The sequence below is a fragment of the Podarcis cretensis genome, assembly GCF_951804945.1.
Source record: "Podarcis cretensis genome assembly, chromosome: 4".
Classification (NCBI taxonomy): domain Eukaryota; kingdom Metazoa; phylum Chordata; class Lepidosauria; order Squamata; family Lacertidae; genus Podarcis; species Podarcis cretensis.
Genome location: NC_137173.1, coordinates 30,113,468 through 30,134,799, shown reverse-complemented (window position 1 = coordinate 30,134,799; position 21,332 = coordinate 30,113,468). Strand labels below are relative to the sequence as shown.

General features: G+C 39.9%; 1 protein-coding gene and 1 long non-coding RNA gene across 2 annotated transcripts; one reads left to right on the top strand and one right to left on the bottom strand.

The window, feature by feature from the left end:
* Positions 1–5,367: 5,367 nt before the first annotated feature.
* On the top strand, positions 5,368–9,729 carry LOC307214545 (galactosylgalactosylxylosylprotein 3-beta-glucuronosyltransferase 1-like). The gene is made up of 4 exons (XM_079973167.1): positions 5,368–6,231; positions 6,390–6,925; positions 7,331–7,627; positions 8,716–9,729. The coding sequence occupies exons 1-4, from the start codon at positions 6,120–6,122 to the stop codon at positions 8,800–8,802; spliced, it is 1,032 nt and encodes a 343-aa protein (XP_079829293.1). The 5' UTR covers positions 5,368–6,119; the 3' UTR covers positions 8,803–9,729.
* Positions 9,730–15,453: 5,724 nt separating this feature from the next.
* Positions 15,454–20,929, bottom strand: LOC307215220. Its single transcript, XR_013838398.1, has 2 exons — positions 20,398–20,929; positions 15,454–15,970 (listed from the first exon to the last, which is right to left on the bottom strand). It is a non-coding gene; the product is annotated as an uncharacterized lncRNA (long non-coding RNA).
* Positions 20,930–21,332: the final 403 nt, after the last annotated feature.

The window sequence follows — 21,332 nt, the reverse complement described above, 5'->3', positions numbered from 1 at the left end:
CTAAATGCAGAAATAAGATCCAATTGATAGGAAATCTCTATCCACTGTAGCATCCCCCAAAAAGAATGCTGCTGAGAATGTCACCGAGTGATGGTGATGATTTGATTTCTTACCTGCCCTTTACCACAAAGTTCCAGGGCAGGTTACAGTTGCAATTTAAAATTTTGATATTAAAAATCAGTTTAAAACAAATACAATCAATATATCTCATGTGTCAAAGGTAAGGGTAAAGAGGTGTGTCTTCAGTATGCAAGGACACTACATAATTTCTTTTTTATATATAGAGAGAGTTACAAGCTTGGTGGACCAGGGGGATACTGTGGACATAGTGTAGAAGACAAGACCTTGAAGCTTGGGTGGATTAGATTAGAATAATCAGTATCTGGAATTCAAAGGTTTTATTCATGCAGGAACTATTTACAGGATGCATGGAGATAAAAGGGAAGAAATAGAAGATATGTTGTCTGGAGAGTAAACAAAATGACTCAGCTTTTAGGGGTGGAATTAACTTAGACAGAGAGCTACCAACAAATGCTGGCTAGATTGCTACACAAACAGGGCCCTCTGGTTGTTTACAGCAACACATGCATTAACAAGAAGCTTAAGAGAAGGAAATGCATTTACTTTCCTTCAACAATAGAGTGTATCCTCCTAGGAAAATCCAGTGAAGTTCCCCTTCAGTTCTGCAATCCTAGGGTTACTGACAATTGGAGCAGATTGTTCTTTCTGGTAAGAAAACAAATTCATTGCAACTGCTGCTGCTTTGGCCAGTGGATGGAATCCAGACAAGTCTACACAACCCTTACCATAATGTGAAATCTCTTGCAAGTAAAAATCATATACAATATCCAGGTTATTCTTTTTATCCTTGTCTGGACTACATATGTAAGAGCTTACTACTTTAAGGGGCAAATGAAGAAATTATCATGTGCAGGATGCGGATAAGAGTCACTTTGCAGAAGCAAACTCTGTGAGAATTGGACCAAAACTGTAGTCTCACTTTACACTGTTACAAGGTGTATGCCTGAACCCACATACACGCCTACCACACATGCGTCTTCAGCGTACAGCTCTGAGAGGACTGGAATATTTTGCATGGAGTCAGTACGTGTCTCCATTTAAAATGGTGTACACCTTTCACCCTTATGCCCATAAAGACCTTTGTACACCATAATGTAAATAAAGATTGGTTTATTACATGGAAATGAAACATATAAAGTATATAGCCTTCAGTCATCAAGGTTCCACATATGCGGACAGCAATACAATCATTAAACGTATACACCTTAGTTGTAAAGAGTAAAGAGTCATTCGCTACTGAAAAACATAGAAAGAATGATCTCAGGAATATATCTTCACTAAGGAGAAGAGAAAACCAGGTATGTGAGGATATATCTGTACTTACAGCAAGCAGAGCACGTTGTCAGGGATATGAGATAAAATTTTCAGTGGACAAATAAAGTGAAAGAAATGAAAAAATGAAAACAAAATGTGCTTTAAGCTATAATACAATACAGTTGTACAATACAACTAAAGATGAATTTGTGAAATCGAGCATGATTAAGTGGGCACAAGGTGTGGGTCACAATACTGATTATGAATTATGGAGAAAGATGTGGTCAGTAAATATGAAATTCACAACATGCTTTGCGATAAAAGAAAATATGGTGAAAATGACCCACGGATGGGTCCCACAAGATTGGCGAAAATGTATAAAAAAGAAAAAGGTATATGTTGGAAGTGTAATGAAAATGAGGGATTTTTTTCCACATGTGGTGGTCCTGTAAAGTAATTAAGGAATATTGAGAAACTATATATAATGAATTTTTTTAAAGATAATTTAAAAAACTTTCCCCACCTGTGATTTTCCTCTTGGGGATAGAAACAACGGAGGTCCACAAAAAAAAAAAGAGTTTATTACTATACACCACTGCCGCAGCTAGAACCTTATTGGCACAAAGGTGGAGAACAAGTATAGTAAGGAAGAACGGCTGTGTAAAATGTTTCTTTTTTTTAATAGATTTTTTATTAAGAATTTAAACATTTTTTTTGTTAAAGTGTTTTTCTTCTTTTTTTATTATTAAAATAATTCAACATTAATACACATACAAACATACATTTCATACAACATACCTACATACATACAACATACCTACAACATACCTACACTCAATCCCACAGATAATTCCCATCACCATCCACCACCCCTCACCCTTTGTGTTAGACTTCCAATCTACTCAATTGCAATTTCTTTCCACTTCTATTACTTTCTTTCACACACCTTTAACCTAATTTCATACTTCTTTTTCTATTACACATTGTTATCCGTCTTATTTAGTATTCCAATATTTGAAACGAAACTTGTTTTTTCTAATAGGAGTTCTGATTTTTCGATATAGTTTTGCAAGTATCTTTTAAACACCTTCCAGTCCCTGTCTGCCTTCTCTTTTGAGATCCTTCCAATTTCTTCCATTGTTTTGGATATATTGTAGTACTCCAATAATTTGGCAAGACACTCTGTCTTTGTTGGTACAGTACCACTTTTTGATTGCGAAAAAATGAAAAATTAAAAAAACATATTATCTTAAAACATATCATCCTTAATTCCCCCCCATTTCCCCCCTCCCCCTCCCTCCCATAAAACTAACACCCCCGACTTCCCTCAGTTCCAGTCTCTGGTTTCTCTATAAATGCTATTCTCTGCATGTTACAAATTTGTTTAGATCCTTAATTTGTCTGTTTGTTATCAATAAAAAGTTTGTGAGTATTTATTCAAAACCTGCCAAGCAGTCCAATTCACTTTGTTGTGTCTTTAAGTACTTTGTAAAAGGTTCCCATTCATCTTTAAAGTCACAGTTATCCTTGTCCCGTAGTTTATGTGTCAATTTTGCCAATTCTGCATAGTTCATCAATTTCTCTTGCCATACTTCTTTAGTCGGAGTTTCCTCAGTCTTCCATCCTTGTGCTATTAAGACTCTTGCTGCCGTTGTCGCATACATAAACATATTTTTCAACTTCTTTGACAGGTCTTTCCCTACAATCTACAATCCCTAACAAAAATGCTAAAGGTTTTTTGACAAATGTTAGGTGGAACATTTTCTTCAATTTGTTGCATATCATTTCCCAAAAATTTTTTAATTACATTAGAATCCCACCACATATGATAAAAAGTCCCCTCCTTCTCCTTACACTTCCAAGATATATTTGAGCTAGTTTTCCCTAACTGCACTGGTGTCATATACCATCTGTACATCATCTTCATATAATTCTCCCTCAGCAAAGAACAATGTGTAAATTTTAGATCAATTTTCCATAACCTTTCCCAATCTTCTATCATAATGTTGTGACCTACATCTTGTGCCCATTTGATCATGACTGATTTTACCTCTTCATCTTTCGTCTCCCATTCTAGCAGTATGCTGTATGCAGCCTTCAGTAATTTCACTTTCCCTTCAATCACTTCGATCTGAAACCTAGATCTTTTATAGCTAAATCCTTTCTTACTGTCTTCTTTATATGTTTCGTATAATTGTTGATAGTGCAACCAACTCTGAAAATTATCTTTGATCTCGTCATAATCTCTTAACTTCCATTTTCAATCAACATATGTGAACCACTTTCCTTTCTTTCCAAGTTTGAGCAGTAATGCTTCATGTGGTGAAAGCCACCAAGGGGTCTTTTGTTCCAGTAAGTCTTTATATCTCTCCCATACTCTCATTAGTGATTTCCTAATTATATGGTTATAAAAACTTCTGTGAACCTTTCCTTTCCCATACCATAAATATGGGTGCCAGCCAAATCTGTTATCGTGTCCTTCTAATTCTAATGCCTCTTGCTTATCCAACCTCATCCAGTCCCTGATCCATACCAGACAAGCAGATTCATAGTACAATTTGAGGTTTGGGTGGGCAAACCCACCTCTATATTTTGTGTCTATAAGTATTTTATGTTTTATCCTTGGCCTCCCCCCCCCCCCCCCGATAAATTTTGAAGTCTCTTTCTGCCATTTTTTAAAGCATTCATCTTTCAGGATGACTGGTATTGATTGGAAAAGAAATAGCATTTTTGGCAACACATTCATTTTAATCTCCTATATCTTGCCTAACAATGAGAGATTCATTCTGCTCCATATTTCTAAATTTCTTTTTACCTCAAGCCAGATTTTTTCATAATTATTTTTAAATAGGTTTATATTTCTTGATGTTAACCAAATCCCTAAATACTTGACCTTTTTGTGGACTTCAATCTCAATATCTTGTTCTAACTCTGTTTTTTCCTCTTCCTTCATATTTTTAACTAATAATTTTGTTTTATTCCTATTTAACTTGAATCCTGCCACTTCCCCAATTTTTTTCTATTACTTTGGGGAGTGAAGTTTTAGGTTCTTCCACTGCTATCACTAAATCATCTGCATATGCTTTTAACTTAAATTCGCTTTTCCCAGTGTTTTTTTTAAATAATACTTATTAACAATTTAAACACTACAAAAAATAAAAACAATACAATACAACACAAAAACACTACACAACACCAACACATTTAAACTAACAAAACAAAACAAAACAAAAACAATTTAAAACACATCAAATTGTTTCAGTATCATATCTTTCATTCACTTATTTCCGCGACCTCCTCACACCTCCCTTTTTGTATTCCACTTCTATTAACTGTTTCAGCAATTCCTTTCCATCTTTCTCTGTTTTCTATCCTATAATTATCTTAACACATTCTAACCTTATTTTTTCCTTTGATACTCTATTAATCTATTTATACTTAATTCCTTATAACATTTCTACTAAAGCCATATAACTTCATTCCAACATTTTTCTAACATTCATTAATTTTGCAGTATTTCCATAAATAATCTTTAAACTTTTTCCAGTCTTCTTCCACTGACTCTTCTCCCTGGTCTCGGATTCTGCCAGTCATTTCTGCCAGTTCCATATAGTCCATCAACTTCATCTGCCATTCTTCCTGGGTGGGTAAATCTTGTGTCTTCCAATACTTCACGATGAGTATTCTTGCTGCTGTTGTTGCATACATGAAAAATGTTCTATCCTTCTTTGGCACCAATTGGCTGACCATGCCCAGGAGAAAGGCCTCTGGTTTCTTCAGGAAGGTATATTTGAATGCCTTTTTCATTTCGTTATAAATCATCTCCCAGAATGTCTTAATCCTTGGGCATGTCCACCAAAGGTGAAAGAATGATCCTTCAATCTCATTACATTTCCAACATTTATTATCGGGCAAATGGTAAATTTTTGCAAGCTTGACTGGTGTCCTTTGCCAGTTTTTACACCTATAATCTCTTTGTCTGCTCTTATGTTTCTGGCAAGTACTTCCAGTACCAGGATGAACAATAATGGTGATAATGGGCATCCTTGTCTCATTCCTTTTTGGATCTTACAGTCATCCGTTTTCACCTGATTTATAATTAATTTTGCTTTTTGTTCTGAGTAAATCAATGCTATTCCTTTTAGAAATTTAGAACCACTTCTAATTTGTTCTAGCAGTTTTGTCATGAATTTCCAAATGTGTAAAATGTTTCAATATATGAAACTGGCTGGTCTGGTGTACAGGATAAGAGAAAATGAAGATAAGTAAAAAAAGAGGAATGGATAATGTTTCTTGAAAATTTTAAGAACCAGTATAAACAATACATAGCTTAGCAGGACTTTAGTAACTCTAGCAGAGATGAAATAGAGTTTTTAATAGATAACAAACTGGATGATTAAAAAGATGTGGATTACGCAGAGTAGTAGAAAAGCAAAGGATCCAGGATAAGGGTGGAAGGGAAGTCATATGGTATATGTATACATGTTGTATTTGGTACGAAGTTGTAAGTGGAACAGGGAGAAGGAAGGGGCTAAGTATGCTCCCTCTTACTGTTTTTGAAAATGCAAATGAAATAATAAATGGGGGGGGCTGTAATACAATATGATATTTATGTATATAAGTAATGCTGTTATTCCGACCAGTATATAATTATTAACAAGTCATTATAATTTTACAAGTGCGTTCCAAGTGTCATTATATTTATCCATACACTTTCATAACTCCCCCCGCTACTTTGTTCTGAAATGTAGGGAGATGCCCAGGCAGTGGGACATCTCTGCAGCATGCTAAGGAGACATAACCTTCTCACTACACTTCTGATTGTGTTGCCATGGGGGCTTCTTCTTACACTGTTGAATCAGTACCAAACTACCCGCTACCTCAACCTTCTGAGAAGTAAGTGCACCATCCCAGCTTTACAAAGAGCTTCTTTTTACCCCATTGCAATTACAGTGCTCGGGGATAATTAAAATACAAATGTGAATGTGGTGAAGGTCTTGGTGGCACTGCAGTGTGTGTTTTATGATTTATTCTCTCTATTCGACTTGCCTTAGAGGAAACAGATGAAAATGTGAAGGCCAAATTTCTCTTCAATAATAGCACATCGCTCACAAGGGAGGATGGACTCTCATCATGTGCTCGGCAGCCGGCTGTTGGGGCAGCTCCAAAAGTAATCGGGAGCTATGTGTACTCCAGGCCTCCCCCATGGTCAGAGGCTCTGCCTGCCATCTTTGTGATCACCCCTACCTACAGCCGGCCAGTGCAGAAGGCTGAGCTGACCCGTCTGGCCAATACTTTCCTCCACGTGCAGAACCTCCACTGGGTGGTGGTGGAAGACGCTCCCAGAAGGACCAACCTAGTATCCAATCTGCTGGAGAAGATAGGAATCAATTTTACGCACCTGAACGTTGAGACACCTAAGAGTCTGAAGAGCTCTTTCTGGTTCCCATCTCAAAAAGCAAGGGGCACGTTGCAGAGGAATCTTGGACTGCATTGGTTGAGGGAGAATTTCAGCACCACACCACCACCAGAGGGTGTGGTCTACTTTGCTGATGATGACAACACCTACAGCCTAGAGATCTTTGAAGAGGTATGAGACTCGAGTTTAGGGTGGTTTCATCTTTGGGGTCCATGATTCAGGCACATTGGTTGAGTGAATTGCCTAGCCATAGTGGACAGCGTTATTGGGGTGCATAGGAAGAGGTGCCAAGCCGATGACAAAGGAGAAGGTGCTGGAGCTCAGTGGTAGAGCACATGGTCTGGCCTTGGGGCGCATACCCCCTTTGGATTCAATGGGATTTATTTCTGAGTAGACATGGTTAGGATTGTGCTGTTTGTGCTACCGTTTTCTACAATGCTATTGCTGTGCCCATTAACCTGTCAGGCTTTTCAGAAGGTGGGTGCATAGAAGGGAAGTCGGAGGAATCAAAGTGGAACGCTAGAGGAATTCTCAGAGGAACGGCCATCACAATTTTGTTTTCTTTCTGACAAGCAGATGCGCTACACAAAGAAGGTGTCCGTCTGGCCAGTCGCCTTTGCCGGAGGCCTGAGGTACGAGTCCCCAAAGGTGAGCCCGGCAGGCAAAGTGGTGGGCTGGAAGGTGGCGCACGACCCTAACCGGCCCTTTGCCATTGACATGGCTGGCTTTGCCATCAGCCTCAGGCTGATCCTGGAGAAGCCTCAGGCCACTTTCAAGCTGGACGGAGTGAAAGAAGGTTACCAAGAAACTAGTCTGCTGGAGGGTCTGGTTACGATGGATGAACTGGAGCCCAGAGCCACCAACTGCACAAAGGTTAGCATGGCCTGAATGTTTGCGCAACAGCCTTGCCCCCACCCCCTGCCATCCACTTCCACTCTGAAAGGTGCTTCTCATCAGAGATTAGACAGGCCAAAGGTAGATTATGGGGAGCGCATCCAGTTCTGTTGCCTTGGCACAGAGCTTCTGGGGTACCGGAGATGGTGCCATAACTATAACAGCCAATGGAAGTGGGGGGGGGGAGGACTGGATTTTAGCATCACACACAGGGGTGCCACTGAAATTTGAGACACCAAGGTCTGCCACTGGGTAGGCACCCACTGTCAAGTGTTTCCAGCATGTTTTAGCATCTTACTGCAATGAACATTAAAGTTTTACTGATATTTTATGAAATGTCTTATGGCTCAACATTCTGTGGCTACAGAGCATGTTTAGTCTTCATTTGGGGTGGTCCCAAACACTGGAGTTCTACCAAGCCCTCCGATCCCCCTCCCTCTTGTGCAAATATGGAGGTTGTTTTGTTTAAAAAGCGATGAGTGCTCATGGAATTGTTCGTTTCTTTGTTTCATATTCTGCTTGATTGTAAAAAAAAAAAAAAAAAAAAACACCTCAAAACAGTTTACAGAAAGATAAGCAATAAAATTTAATTACAAGCCTAATTTAAGTACACAGTTAAAAAACTAAAACAGATTAAAATTTCCTCAACTCAGATGAATCCTACATTAGTAGGAGTGATTGTCATTTAATGGGGGGGGGGGTTGCTTCATTTTTAAAAGGGAAGGTTATTGCTTTGTTTTGTTTTTTGTTTTAATTATTTACCTACTTGGTGTTTTTATCTTATATTTTATTCTGTGAACCCCCCTGAGATCTTGTGACAAAGGGCGGAATATACATTTAATTCGTTAATTCATTAATAGAAAGAGCAGTATCAACATGCCCTTCCAACAAGGCTTGCAGCTCCTATCGATGTATACATGTTCCAGAGATTCTTCTGTTCAGACAGTATAGTTCTGTTCAGATGTATATGTTCCAGAGCCTTCATGGATGGCTGCCATGCATATTTGCCAATATTTGCCTTCGGGCTCAGCCATGACATCCTAATAAGGTGTACATTCTCTCTGTAGGTCTTGGTTTGGCACACAAGGACGGAAAAGCCAGGACTGGGTAATGAAGGCAAATACGGATTCACAGATCCAAGGATGGAGGTGTAATCGGGAAATCAATAAGAAGACAAAAAGAGACAATGCAATGCATCTTAAGTTATTAAACGGAATAATGTTTTTTTGTTGTTGCTGATTCTCTCATCTAGTTCAAGACTGATTCAAAGAGAAATTATATTTCAAGAATATATGTGGGGAAGGAATGCCAATACCTCCTTCAGATATCCACAATCCTTTGCACAAACTTAATTTCAAGCTCTGTTGAAGATTGTATTTAACTGCGTTTAGGAAAAAAATGCAGTGGTTTAATTTCTGAGGCAGATGCGTGAAAATGAGAAAGACGGACCTTTGGCTGTGAAGATAGCTTCATGCATGGTGCTTAGATAGTCAGTCTAACATTGTCATTTCCCTCACCCACCCTGCTCTACAGCTAAGCTCAGATGATACTCAGAATAGCTACCGTACCCTTGGCATGCTTCAATGGAGACAGCTGTAGCTTTTAAAAAGCTATCAAGTCAACTTTTAGTTCAAGAAGACCAATAAATAAATAAATCTGCATTTAAAAAGGAAACCTGTGACCTTGATAAGAACTTCAGCTTGGATTGAGAAAACTATGCCTGTTTAATTGGGATTTGAAAGGATGGGAAGGATGAAAACAAAGCAGTCTAAAAAGGAACTTAACAGTGAAACCTATGCACCTTTCCCCAGAAATTTAATAAGCATGCACAGGGTTGCAGCCTGTTTAATATATAGTACCACTTTAGATCTGGAGGGACGTGCTTTAAATAGAGGATGGACTATTGTCTTAACTCCACAACAACTTAATACAAACAATAGTATATCTGCTTCATTTTATTAGCATCATCACATTTAGGTACTCTGGAGCCACACCCTTTTAATCAAAGTCAGCTTTTATTCCAGCACTACTGTCTAGCCATTCAAAGCCCTATTCAGACTTTCAAAAGAATGTTTGTTGTTTAGTCGTGTCTGAATACTTGTTTATCAAAGTATTTGGAACCCACTACCAGTGCAGTTTACAAATTTATAACACAGTACCTCTCCACACACTTACAATTTAAGAACTGGAAAATAAAGGAAAAGGTCTTGAATACATGGAATGATTTGAGACTCAAATGCTTATATTAATGAAACCAGTATAGAGCTATTATGAAGGCTGACTGGGAACCTGACTATAATGACTGTGACTAGACGCTTACAAGGTGATGGTAGAAGAGGTCCAGACTAGATCTGATAGTGGTAGTTCGGCATGTTTACATCCAGAATATCCATAATTAATTAGCAAGGGGTGAGCAGGCTGAAGATTCACTTCAGGAGGTAGAGAGAATTTCACAGACATGAACAACTTAGATCTTATGATCCTAATCTGGGGACTAAGCTAGACTGGTGAAAAACAAGTGATTTATATGTGTTGTATGTGCAAAACGAGTGGCGCTGGGGGCTAAACCACTGAGCCTAGGGCTTGCCAATCGGAAGGTTGGCAGTTCAAATCCCTGCAACAGGGTGAACTCCCATTGCTCAGTCCCAGCTCCTGCCAACCAAGCCGTTCAAAAGCATGTCAAAGTGCAAGTAGATAAATAGGTACCGTTCTGGCGGGAAGGTAAACAGCATTTCTGTACGCTGCTCTGGTTTCACCAGAAGTGGCTTAGTCATGCTGGTCACATGACCTGGAAAAACTGTCTGTGGACAAACGTCGGCTCCCTTGTTCAGTAAAGCGAGATGAGCACCACAACCCCAGAGTCGTTCATGACTGGACTTAACTGTCAGGTGTCCTCAGATGGATTAATGGCAAAATATTATAAAAAATTAAGTAACAGCTGGTAAATCCATTCAAAGATCTGATGAATGGGATTTTAAAAACAGGTGAAATCCCAGGAACATGGAAATAAACTTATATTACAGTGATTCCAAAACAAGATTCTGATTTGCTGCAAATAAAAAATTATAGGCCTATTTCTTTATTAAATAATGATTATAAACTATTTGCAAATATCTTAGCCACTGGAATGAAAAAAATATTAAGAGAGTATATACATCAAGATCGGGACGCAGGTGGCGCTGTGGGTTAAAGCCTCAGCGCCTAGGGCTTGCCGATCGAAAGGTCGGCGGTTCGAATCCCTGCGGCGCGGTGCGCTCCCGCTGCTCGGTCCCAGCGCCTGCCAACCTAGCAGTTCGAAAGCACCTCCGGGTGCAAGTAGATAAATAGGGACCGCTTACCAGCGGGAAGGTAAACGGCGTTTCCGTGTGCGGCTCTGGCTCTGGCTCTGGCTCTGGCCAGAGCAGCGATGTCACGCTGGCCACGTGACCCGGAAGTGTCTCCGGACAGCGCTGGCCCCTGGCCTCTTAAGTGAGATGGGCGCACAACCCCAGAGTCTGTCAAGACTGGCCCGTACGGGCAGGGGTACCTTTACCTTTACCTATACATCAAGATCAGGTAGGATTTCTTCCAGGTAGACAAATGAAAGAGAATGTAAGAAATATTTTTAATGTAATAGAATACCTGGAGGTAAAAAATGAAAAGAAAGTAGCAATGATGTTTATGAACACGGCCCAGGAGGAAGGAGCGGAACCACTGTAGGACAGTGCCCCCAGCTCCCAGCCCCTCAAGACGGTCCAGAAGGATGTTATGGTCGATGGTATCAAACGCCGCTGACAGATCCAGCAGAACTAGGAAACAGCTCTCACCTTTGTCCCTAGCCTGCCGGAGATCATCAACCAGTGCGACCAAGGCAGTTTCAGTCCCATGATGAGGCCTGAATCCCGACTGGAAGCGATCCAAATGGTCCGCTTCTTCCAGGCGTGCCTGGAGTTGTTCGGCAACCGCTCGCTCCATCACCTTGCCCTAGAATGGAAGATTTGAGACTGGGCGATAGTTGGCCATTGTGGTCGCATCTAAAGATGCTGAAAAAGCTTTTGATAATGTTTCTTGGGATTTCATTAAAAAAATTGTTTGAAGAAATTAATTGCGGATCTAAATTTTTAAAAGGAATAGAAGCAATATATTCAGAACAAGAGGCCAAGCTAATTGTAAATCAGGTGATAACGGATGAGTACAAGATGCAAAAAGGAACTAGACAAGGATGCCCGCTGTCACCACTGTTGTTCATTCTGGTCCTGGAAGTACTTGCAAGAAACATAAGAGCAGATAAAGAGATTATGGGGATAAACACTGGAAAAAGTGAATTTAAATTGAAAGCATAAGCTGATGACTTAGTAATTATAGTGGAGGAGCCAAAAAATTCTCTTCCTAGAGTGACAGAAAAGATTTGAGAATTTGGGGAAGTGGCAGGATTTAAATTAAATAGAAATAAAACTAAGCTATTAGTAAAAAAAATGAAGAAGAGAAAAGAGAGCTGAAGCAAAGTATTGAGATAGAAATCCATAAAAAAGCAAAATACTTCGGGATATGGTTAACAGCAGGAAATATAAAAGTGTATAAAGATGATTGTGAAAAAGTGTGGTGTGACATAAAAAGGAATTTAGAAATATAGAGTAGAATGAACCTCTCCCTACTAGGAAAAATAGCAACGATAAAAATGAATGTACTGTATTGCCAAAAATGCTCTTTCTCTTTCAGACAGTCCCAGTAATGGTGAAAGATGACTGCCTCAAAAAATGGCAGAAGGATATTTCTAAGTTGGGGGGGGGGGGGGGAGGCCAAGGATTAAACATGGTACTTACAGATATAAAAGAAAGAGGCGAGTTTGCCTTCCCAGACCTTAAATTGTACTATGAGGCTGCGTGTTTGGTCTGGATTAGGGACTTGATAAAACTGGAAAAGGAAGAGGCATTAGATTTGGAAGGCCATGATAATAGATTTGGATGGCATGCATATTTATGGTATGGGAAAGGAAAAGTTCACAAAGGGTTTTATAATCATATAATTAGGAAATCATTAATGAGGGTGTGGGAGAGATATAAAGATATATTAGAACAAAAAACACCCTGGTGGCTATCACCAACTGAAGCTTCGTTGCTCAAACCACTTGGTAAAAAGGGGAAATGGCCTACATACAGAGATTTGCTGAAGGATCAAGAAGGAAAATGGAAATTAAAAGATTATGAGGAAATAAAAGACCATTTTCAGAGTTTGTTACATTACAGATAACTACATGAGATGTACAAGGAAGACAACAAGAAAGGGTTTAGTTATACAACTTCTAGATTTCAAAAGGAAGTGATAGAAGAAGAGGTGAAGCTGTTGAAGAAAGCATATAGTATTTTGCTAGAATGGGAAACAAAAGATGAGGAGGTCAAAACGGTTATGATCAAGTGGACACAAGATATTAGGACATAATATACCATTTGAGGACTGGGAAAAATTGTGGAAAGTAAATCTGAAATTTACAGATTGTTCTCTTTTGAAAGAAAATTACATGAAAATGATGTATAGATGGTATTACACCAGTACAGTTAGCAAAAATGTACAAAACCGGGTCAAACACATGTTGGAAATGTAAAGAAAAAGAAGGGACTTTCTATCATATGTGGTGGGAATGTAGAGAAATGAAAATTTTTTGGGAAATGATATACAATGAACTGAAAGAAATGTTTAAAAACCAGAAGCATTTCTGTTAGGGATTCTAGGACAAGACCTGCCAAGAAAAAAAAAGAATTTATTTATGTATGCTACAACAGTGGCAAGAGTCTTGATAGCACAAGGATGGAAGAATGCGGAAATCCCAACGAAAGAACAGTGGCAAGAAAAATTGATGAGTTATGCAGAACTGGCTAAATTGACATACAAACTGCAGGACTAGGACAACTGTAACTTTAAGGAAGAATGGGAGCTATTCACAAATTATCTAAAAAGACAACAAAATTAACTGGACTCCTTGGAAGGGTTCAAATAAACATACACAAATTTATTGGTTGATAACATGATAGGTGGATAACGTAAGGATATGTCTAATTTTATAACATGCAGAAAATAATATGTGCTGAGAAATCAGAGAGAGGAACTGAGGGAAGTGTCTGAAGGGGGAGGGTTAGAAAGGGGTGGGGGAAAGGGGGAAAATAATGAATATGATATGTTTTGATAGTTTTTATGTTGAAGTTGTTAATAAAAATATTTTTTTAAAAAAATAATAACTGTCAGGGTTCCTTTACCTTTATGTGTGATATAACAGTGTACCACCAGATGGCGCTGTGGGGTCCCATTTTTTTCTGTACCTGTTTTCCCTGTTTAAATTTACAGGAGCATTAATCCTAGAATAATAGGCAGGTAGAACTTTAGAATGTAATAATCTGATTGGCCGTGGGAGCCGTCCAATCTAGCTCCATAAGGGAAGTTTGAACCAGCCTATCAGGTGTGACCTGGGGTGTGAACAAGGATATATAGCCAGGCAAGCACTGACGGACACACCCGATGACTGACAATTTTTATTACAAACTGATATAAACTCCACAAAACTGAGGGTTCTCTCAGAGTACATTTCACCCACCCAGCTGCCCGCCTTGCAATTTCCATGTTTTGTACCCCCAGGCCCCCACACACCCACAAAAGATATAAAGAAATGGTGTCACAAAGAAGCAAAGGAATCCGAACATTCCCCCTTCACCTGACAAAAACAAAAACACCCCACCTCTGTTCACCCACCACTCTGAAGGCCTGAAACACACATATGCACACCAACGTCTGATTCTTTGGACATGATTTCCCAAAATCATGCAGCATCAACCACAGAGGCTTCCTAGCTTAAAGTGTAACGTTTTGTCCATTTGACAACACTGTTTTTATATTGGCATAGCATTTGGGAAATGTAATTAATGGATATTAATTACATTTAACGAAGGCTGGATTTCTCTGAAAACCAAAACAGGATCAAAACATTTTTGTGTGTGTTCACATTGGAGTAATTGGGGCATTTGCTTTAGGCCATGTTTGTTTGTTCAGCCTCCAATCTTTCTGTTTACATGGGCTAAGATGGAAACCATCCGAGTCTGACTCTTCTTGGCTGACAGTTCCTGGGGACCAATAAAAAGGGGGTTATTGCTTGCAACAAATGTTCCCGTTTGCTTCAATGTTTGATTAAGCAGTCTGAAGCTAGGTCGTTCTGCGTAGAAGAGCACCTTGAGAATTGTGTGCTATCCACCTGTCTAGACTGCCGATTACAGCTATCTAGAAATGGCCATGTTTTATTAAAAAGTTAGTTATGAGGATTCATGCAGGTTCTTCATGCTTCTTCATTACACAAGTTTCTTGGTTTTGAGGTGCACCCATCAAAGAACAGCAGGGGATTTATGACCAAGAGTCAAATTAGCAGTGAAGCTGTCTGGGGTTGCAAGTTTGTGCCCTCACTCTACTTTTACTTTAAAAATAAAAGCACCCAGCTCTTATGGATGAAAAGAAGTACTTAAAAATTGGTGGTGTTGTGTGTGTGTGTGTGTGTGTGTGTGTTGACATTCTGGCAGCCCAACCTTATTCTTGTTCCTCATCCACCCACAGCAAGTTCCACTAATTTCATGGTGCTTAGTCCTACAAAGTGTGCATTACATCCTGTGGCTTAAAAAACAAAGTATGTGGCTTGATCTGCTTGTCTATTTGTAAATGAATGATTGCTGTTAAAGCAGAGTAGAACGAGGAAATACATTTGTCATTTGAATGAGCATTTTGCCTAATGCCAGTTTCTCATTTGTATTGCAAAACAGTTGCAAGTCAAATTTCAGCCTCATGTGGAAAGGTTTATATGTTTATTTTTTTTTATTAAGTTTCAACATTTTTTAAAGAAATACAGTCAAAACACCATTTTGCCTTTTCTCTTATTTTTGTCGACTTCCCACCTCCTTTTCTATGGGGCTCTTGTTTCTCTCCTTCTGCCACACCCTATCTTCTTGATTTGCATCGTCACGTAGCTCCTATTCAAAAGTTAATTGGTGTAGAAAGAATGGCACAGTTTCAGATAGAATGGAGAGATGCCTACACACACAAATCTTTATGCGCAGAGGCTTATTTCGGACATTAAAATGAATTCATGTAGACTGCCCCTCCCTTTGGTGCTGGTGCAGTAGTAACAGTGTCAGAATAGATCCAAGGAGACCAAGGCTCAAATCGCCACTCACCCATCAGACACACTGGGAGAATTTGAGCTAGTCACCAACTTTTCTCAGCCCACCTTACAGGATGGGCTGTGAGGATAAAAATGGAGGGGGAGGAATGATGCATTGAATGCTACCTTGAGATCCTTGGAGAATGTGTGGACTATTGAGGCATCTAATCATAACCCTGCATTTTTATCAAAGCTTATATTTTTGATTAAGGCCTGTATTTTAAAATGAGCTTAAAGATTTTCAAATGTTTATGCCAGGCAGAAGACCAGCTGCCTAAGAACCTTGGCAAGATGTTTATTCTCCTGGACAAGGGGCCCCCTGATTTATAGCAGAAAACAATTCTCAAAGTCATAAAAAGGGAATTACAGGCTGACAGCCAAGGTTACACTGACCCTACATATTACAGAAGATAAAAAAAGAGATAAACATAATTAAGAGTTGATAAATAGTAAAATAAAACCATGTGCCTCCCATTAAACTTGAGCCATATTTTCCTAAGGTTGAAAGGTCAAGAGCAGTGAAAAAGGCAACTGGCTTGGCTGGAGAAGATAGGTTTCTTCCTATCTTATTTTGAGGCTGGAAACTGTTCCTTCCTTTTTTACTTTGAAAAGGTTTATTCTTCTAAAAAGCTATCTATGTTATGTATTAAATATATTGGCTTAAATGTAATTATGCAAAGGATTTAGAAAGAAAGAAATGTTAAATCCTTATGCTAGATTCTTATTTCATATAGTTGGAAGAGATCACAGGGGCCATCAGCCATCAGCCCAGCCCCCCTGCCAAGCAGGAAACATCATTAGAGCACACATATGGTTGTCAGGCCTTTGTTTAAAGACCTCCAAGAGAAGGAGATCTTTCAATGATGATGTGAACTCAAGATCCTTGACATCTGTTTAAGATAAAAATTTAAGATTAACCATTTGTTTTGGAGGGCAATAGGGCAAGGAGGGCAAGAGGTGAGCTGGTAATTAAGGTTCCTTGTTGAGACACATGTAAGATATATTACTAATTATTTGTCATTTATAGATAGAAGAATATATAGCTTTTGTTGTTGTTTAGTCGTTTAGTCGTGTCCGACTCTTCGTGACCCCATGGACCAGAGAACGCCAGGCACTCCTGTCCTCCACTGCCCCCCGCAGCTTGGTCAGACTCATGCTGGTAACCTCGAAAACACTATCCAACCATCTCGTCCTCTGTCGCCCCCTTCTCCTTGTGCCCTCCATCTTTCCCAACATCAGGGTCTTCTCCAGGGAGTCTTCTCTTCTCATGAGGTGGCCAAAGTACTGGAGCCTCAGCTTCACAATCTGTCCTTCCAGTGAGCACTCAGGGCTGATTTCCTTCAGAATGGAGAGGTTTGATCTTCTTGCAGTCCATGGGACTCTCAAGAGTCTCCTCCAGCACCATAATTCAAAAGCATCAATTCTTCGGCGATCAGCCTTCTTTATGGTCCAGCTCTCACTTCCATACATCACTACTGGGAAAACCATAGCTTTAACTATACGGACCTTTGTTGGCAAGGTGATGTCTCTACTTCTCAAGATGCTGTCTAGGCCTGTCATTGCCCTTCTCCCAAGAAGCAGGCGTCTTTTAATTTCGTGGCTGCTGTCACCATCTGCAGTGATCATGGAGCCCAAGAAAGTAAAATCTCTCACTGCCTCCATTTCTTCCCCTTCTATTTGCCAGGAGGTGATGGGACCAGTAGCCATGATCTTCGTTTTTTTGATGTTGAGCTTCAGACCATATTTTGCACTCTCCTCTTTCACCCTCAATAAAAGGTTCTTTAATTCCTCCTCAGTTTCTGCCATCAAGGTTGTGTCATCTGCATATCTGAGGTTGTTGATATTTCTTCCGGCAATCTTAATTCTGGCTAGAGATTCATCCAGCCCAGCCTTTCGCATGATGAATTCTGCATATAAGTTAAATAAGCAGGGAGACAAAATGCAGCCTTGTCGTACTCCTTTCCCAATTTTGAACCAGTCAGTTGTTCCATATCCAGTTCTAACTGTAGCTTCTTGTCCCACATAGAGATTTCTCAGGAGACAGATGAGGTGATCAGGCACTCCCATTTCTTTAAGAACTTGCCATAGTTTGCCCTGGTCGACACAGTCAAAGGCTTTTGCATAGTCAATGAAGCAGAAGTAAATGTCTTTCTGGAACTCTCTAGCTTTCTCCATAATCCAGTGCATGTTTGCAATTTGGACTCTGGTTACTCTGCCTCTTCTAAATCCAGCTTGCACTTCTGGGAGTTCTCAGTCCACATACTGCTTGAGACTTCCTTGTAGAATTTTAAGCATAACCTTGCTAGCGTGAGAAATTAGTGCAATTGTGCGATAGTTGGAGCATTCTTTGGCACTGCCCTTCTTTGGGATTGGGATGTAGACTGATCTTCTCCAATCTTCTGGCCACTGCTGAGTTTTCCAAACTTGCTGGCATATTGAGTGTAGCACCTTAACAGCATCATCTTTTAAAATTTTAAATAGTTCAGCTGGAATACCATCACTTCCACTGGCCTTGTTATTTGCAGTGCTTTCTAAGGCCCATTTGACTTCACTCTCCAGGATGTCTGGCTCAAGGTCAGCAACCACACTACCTGGGGTATATGAGACATCCGTTTCTTTCTGGTATAATTCCTCTGTGTATTCTTGCCACCTCTTCTTGATGTCTTCTGCTTCTGTTAGGTCCTTTCCACTTTTGTCCTTTATTATGGAAATCTTTGTACGAAATGTTCCTTTCATATCTCCAATTTTCTTGAACAGATCTCTGGTTCTTCCCATTCTATTGCTTTCCTCTATTTCTTTGCATTGCTTGTTTAAGAAGGTCTTCTTGTCTCTCCTTGCTATTCTTTGGAAATCTGCATTCAATTTCCTGTATGTTTCACGCTCTCCCTTGCATTTTGCTTGCCTTCTCTCCCCCGCTATTTGTAAGGCCTCATTGGACAGCCACTTTGCTTTCTTGCATTTCCTTTTCATTGGGATGGTTTTCGTTGCTGCCTCCTGTATAATGTTACGAGCCTCCATCCATAGTTCTTCAGGCACTCTGTCCACCAAATCTAAATCCTTAAACCTGTTCCTCACTTCCACTGTGTATTCATAAGGGATTTGACTTAGATTGTATCTTACCGGCCCAGTGGTTTTTCCTACTTTCTTCAGTTTAAGCTTGAATTTTGCTATAAGAAGCTGATGATCTGAGCCACAGTCAGCTCCAGGTCTTGTTTTTGCTGACTGTATAGAGCTTCTCCATCTTTGGCTGCAGAGAATATAATCAATCTGATTTCGATGCTGCCCATCTGGTGATGTCCATGTGTAGAGTCGTCTCTTGTGTTGTTGGAAAAGCGTGTTTGTGATGACCAGCTTGTTCTCTTGACAGAACTCTATTAGCCTTTGCCCTGCTTCGTTTTGATCTCCAAGGCCAAACTTGCCAGTGGTTCCTTTTATCTCTTGACTCCCTACTTTAGCATTCCAATCCCCTATAATGAGAAGAACATCCTTCTTTGGTGTCACTTCTATAAGGTGTTGTAAGTCTTCATAGAATTGGTCAGTTTCAGTTTCTTCAGCACCAGTAGTTGGTGCATAAACTTGGATTACTGTGATGTTAAAAGGTCTGCCTTGGATTCGTATTGAGATCATTCTATCATTTTTGAGATTGCATCCCAGTACAGCTTTTGCCACTCTTTTGTTGACTATGAGGGCCACTCCATTTCTTTTACGGGTTTCTTGCCCACAGTAGTAGATATGATGGTCATCCGAACTGAATTCACCCATTCCCATCCATTTTAGTTCACTGATGCCCAGGATGTCAATATTTATTCTTGCCATCTCATTTTTGACCACCTCCAACTTACCCATGTTCATGGTTCTTACATTCCAGGTTCCTATGCAATATTTTTCTTTACAGCATTGGACTTTCCTTTCGCTTCCAGGCATATCCGCAACTGAGCGTCCTTTCGGCTTTGGTCCAGCCGCTTCATCAGCTCTGGATCTACTTGTACTTGCCCTCCGCTCTTCCCCAGTAGCATGTTGGACGCCTTCCGACCTGAGGGGCTCATCTTCCAGCGTCATAACTTTTATATGCCTGTTGTCTTTATCCATGGAGTTTTCTTGGCAGGGATACTGGAGTGGCTTGCCGGTTCCTCCTCCAGGTGGATCACGTTTGGTCAAAACTCTCCACTATGACCTGTTCATCTTGGGTGCCCTGCTCGGCATAGTTCATAGCTTCTCTGAGTTCTTCAAGCCCCTTCGCCACGGCAAGGCAGTGATCCATGAAGGGGATATAGCTTTTTGTTTCCCATAAAAGGGCAAAAGGAAATGGGTGTATCTTTTGTGATTGGTTCTAGCAAACAGCCAATAGGAATTTCAACCAGGCTGACTGGACAGAGGCAGCCAAAGGAGGAGCAAGGGGGCTGGATTAAGGAAATATAAGTGCTGGCCATAACGGCAGGAGGGCAGGCCAGAGCTTGGTAACCATATACCACTGTGCCTCTCATTTATTTGTCTGACAAATAAATTATTATTTTAATTTCTCTATTGCTGCGTTGAATATTTCATTCCAGCTAAGCGTTAACCATAAGCAGGGTGCTACACTATATTTCTACACAGAACAATATCTGAAAAGATGTTCCCTGTCTTATGGCTACTGTTCCATTACCTTACACATCTCCTGAGAGACCTTCCTATAATGCAGACCCTCTTCTCTGGGTAAACTACCCTTGTTCATTCTCTTAAACTTTGCTTTCAGAATGCTGCTTTGCTTCAATGGCAGCAGACCTTCTAAATTGGACTGAGTATTGGGATATAGCTTGAAAACATATCTGTAAAATGTTCTGGTGAAGGATTTCATCGAGCACAGACTACCCTTCTCTCTGACAGACTCAGACCTGCTTTGCGTCAGTAAGTTTGCTGTGCCACGTGCAGCCTCTGTGGCCTTGGGCTAACCTAGCAGATCTGTCTCATTCCTGAATACAGCACTTAGGTCCCAAAACGCAAAGGTTGGTGGTGTATATTAGAACTAGCAAAACTGGTGAGATAGTGGAATCAACACAAAGGGGTTTAAGGCAGCAATATATTAAGCTTGAACCTACCAAATAAAGCCAATTTTAAAAATTAACTGGTAAACTTGGTTTTAATAATTGATGGTAATGATATTTAAAAACAATATTAGTATGTCTATAAATGTAATGGAAGCTGACAGCCATATCTACCAGTAGTCATTCTGATGCTTTCGCTGCTTCTCAACTTTTCCTTTTAATGTAAAGGCATAAAATGAATTGCTATGTTTCTGCTATGAAATGTCCATACTCTCACACTGTAATAGCCCCGAGAGCTGTGCAACTTATTTCTCTTATGTTTTGCAACACACAGCGAAAGTTGCAAAACAGGGCAGCCAATATAATGTGGAGGGTAGAACACTTTCCCTATGGGGAGGGGAAATGGCTTTTAAGGGCATTTTGCATCTGAGGCTTTTTAGATAAGAAGAAAAAACCAAGTATGTGGCATGAATGTGATATAAAATTTTGT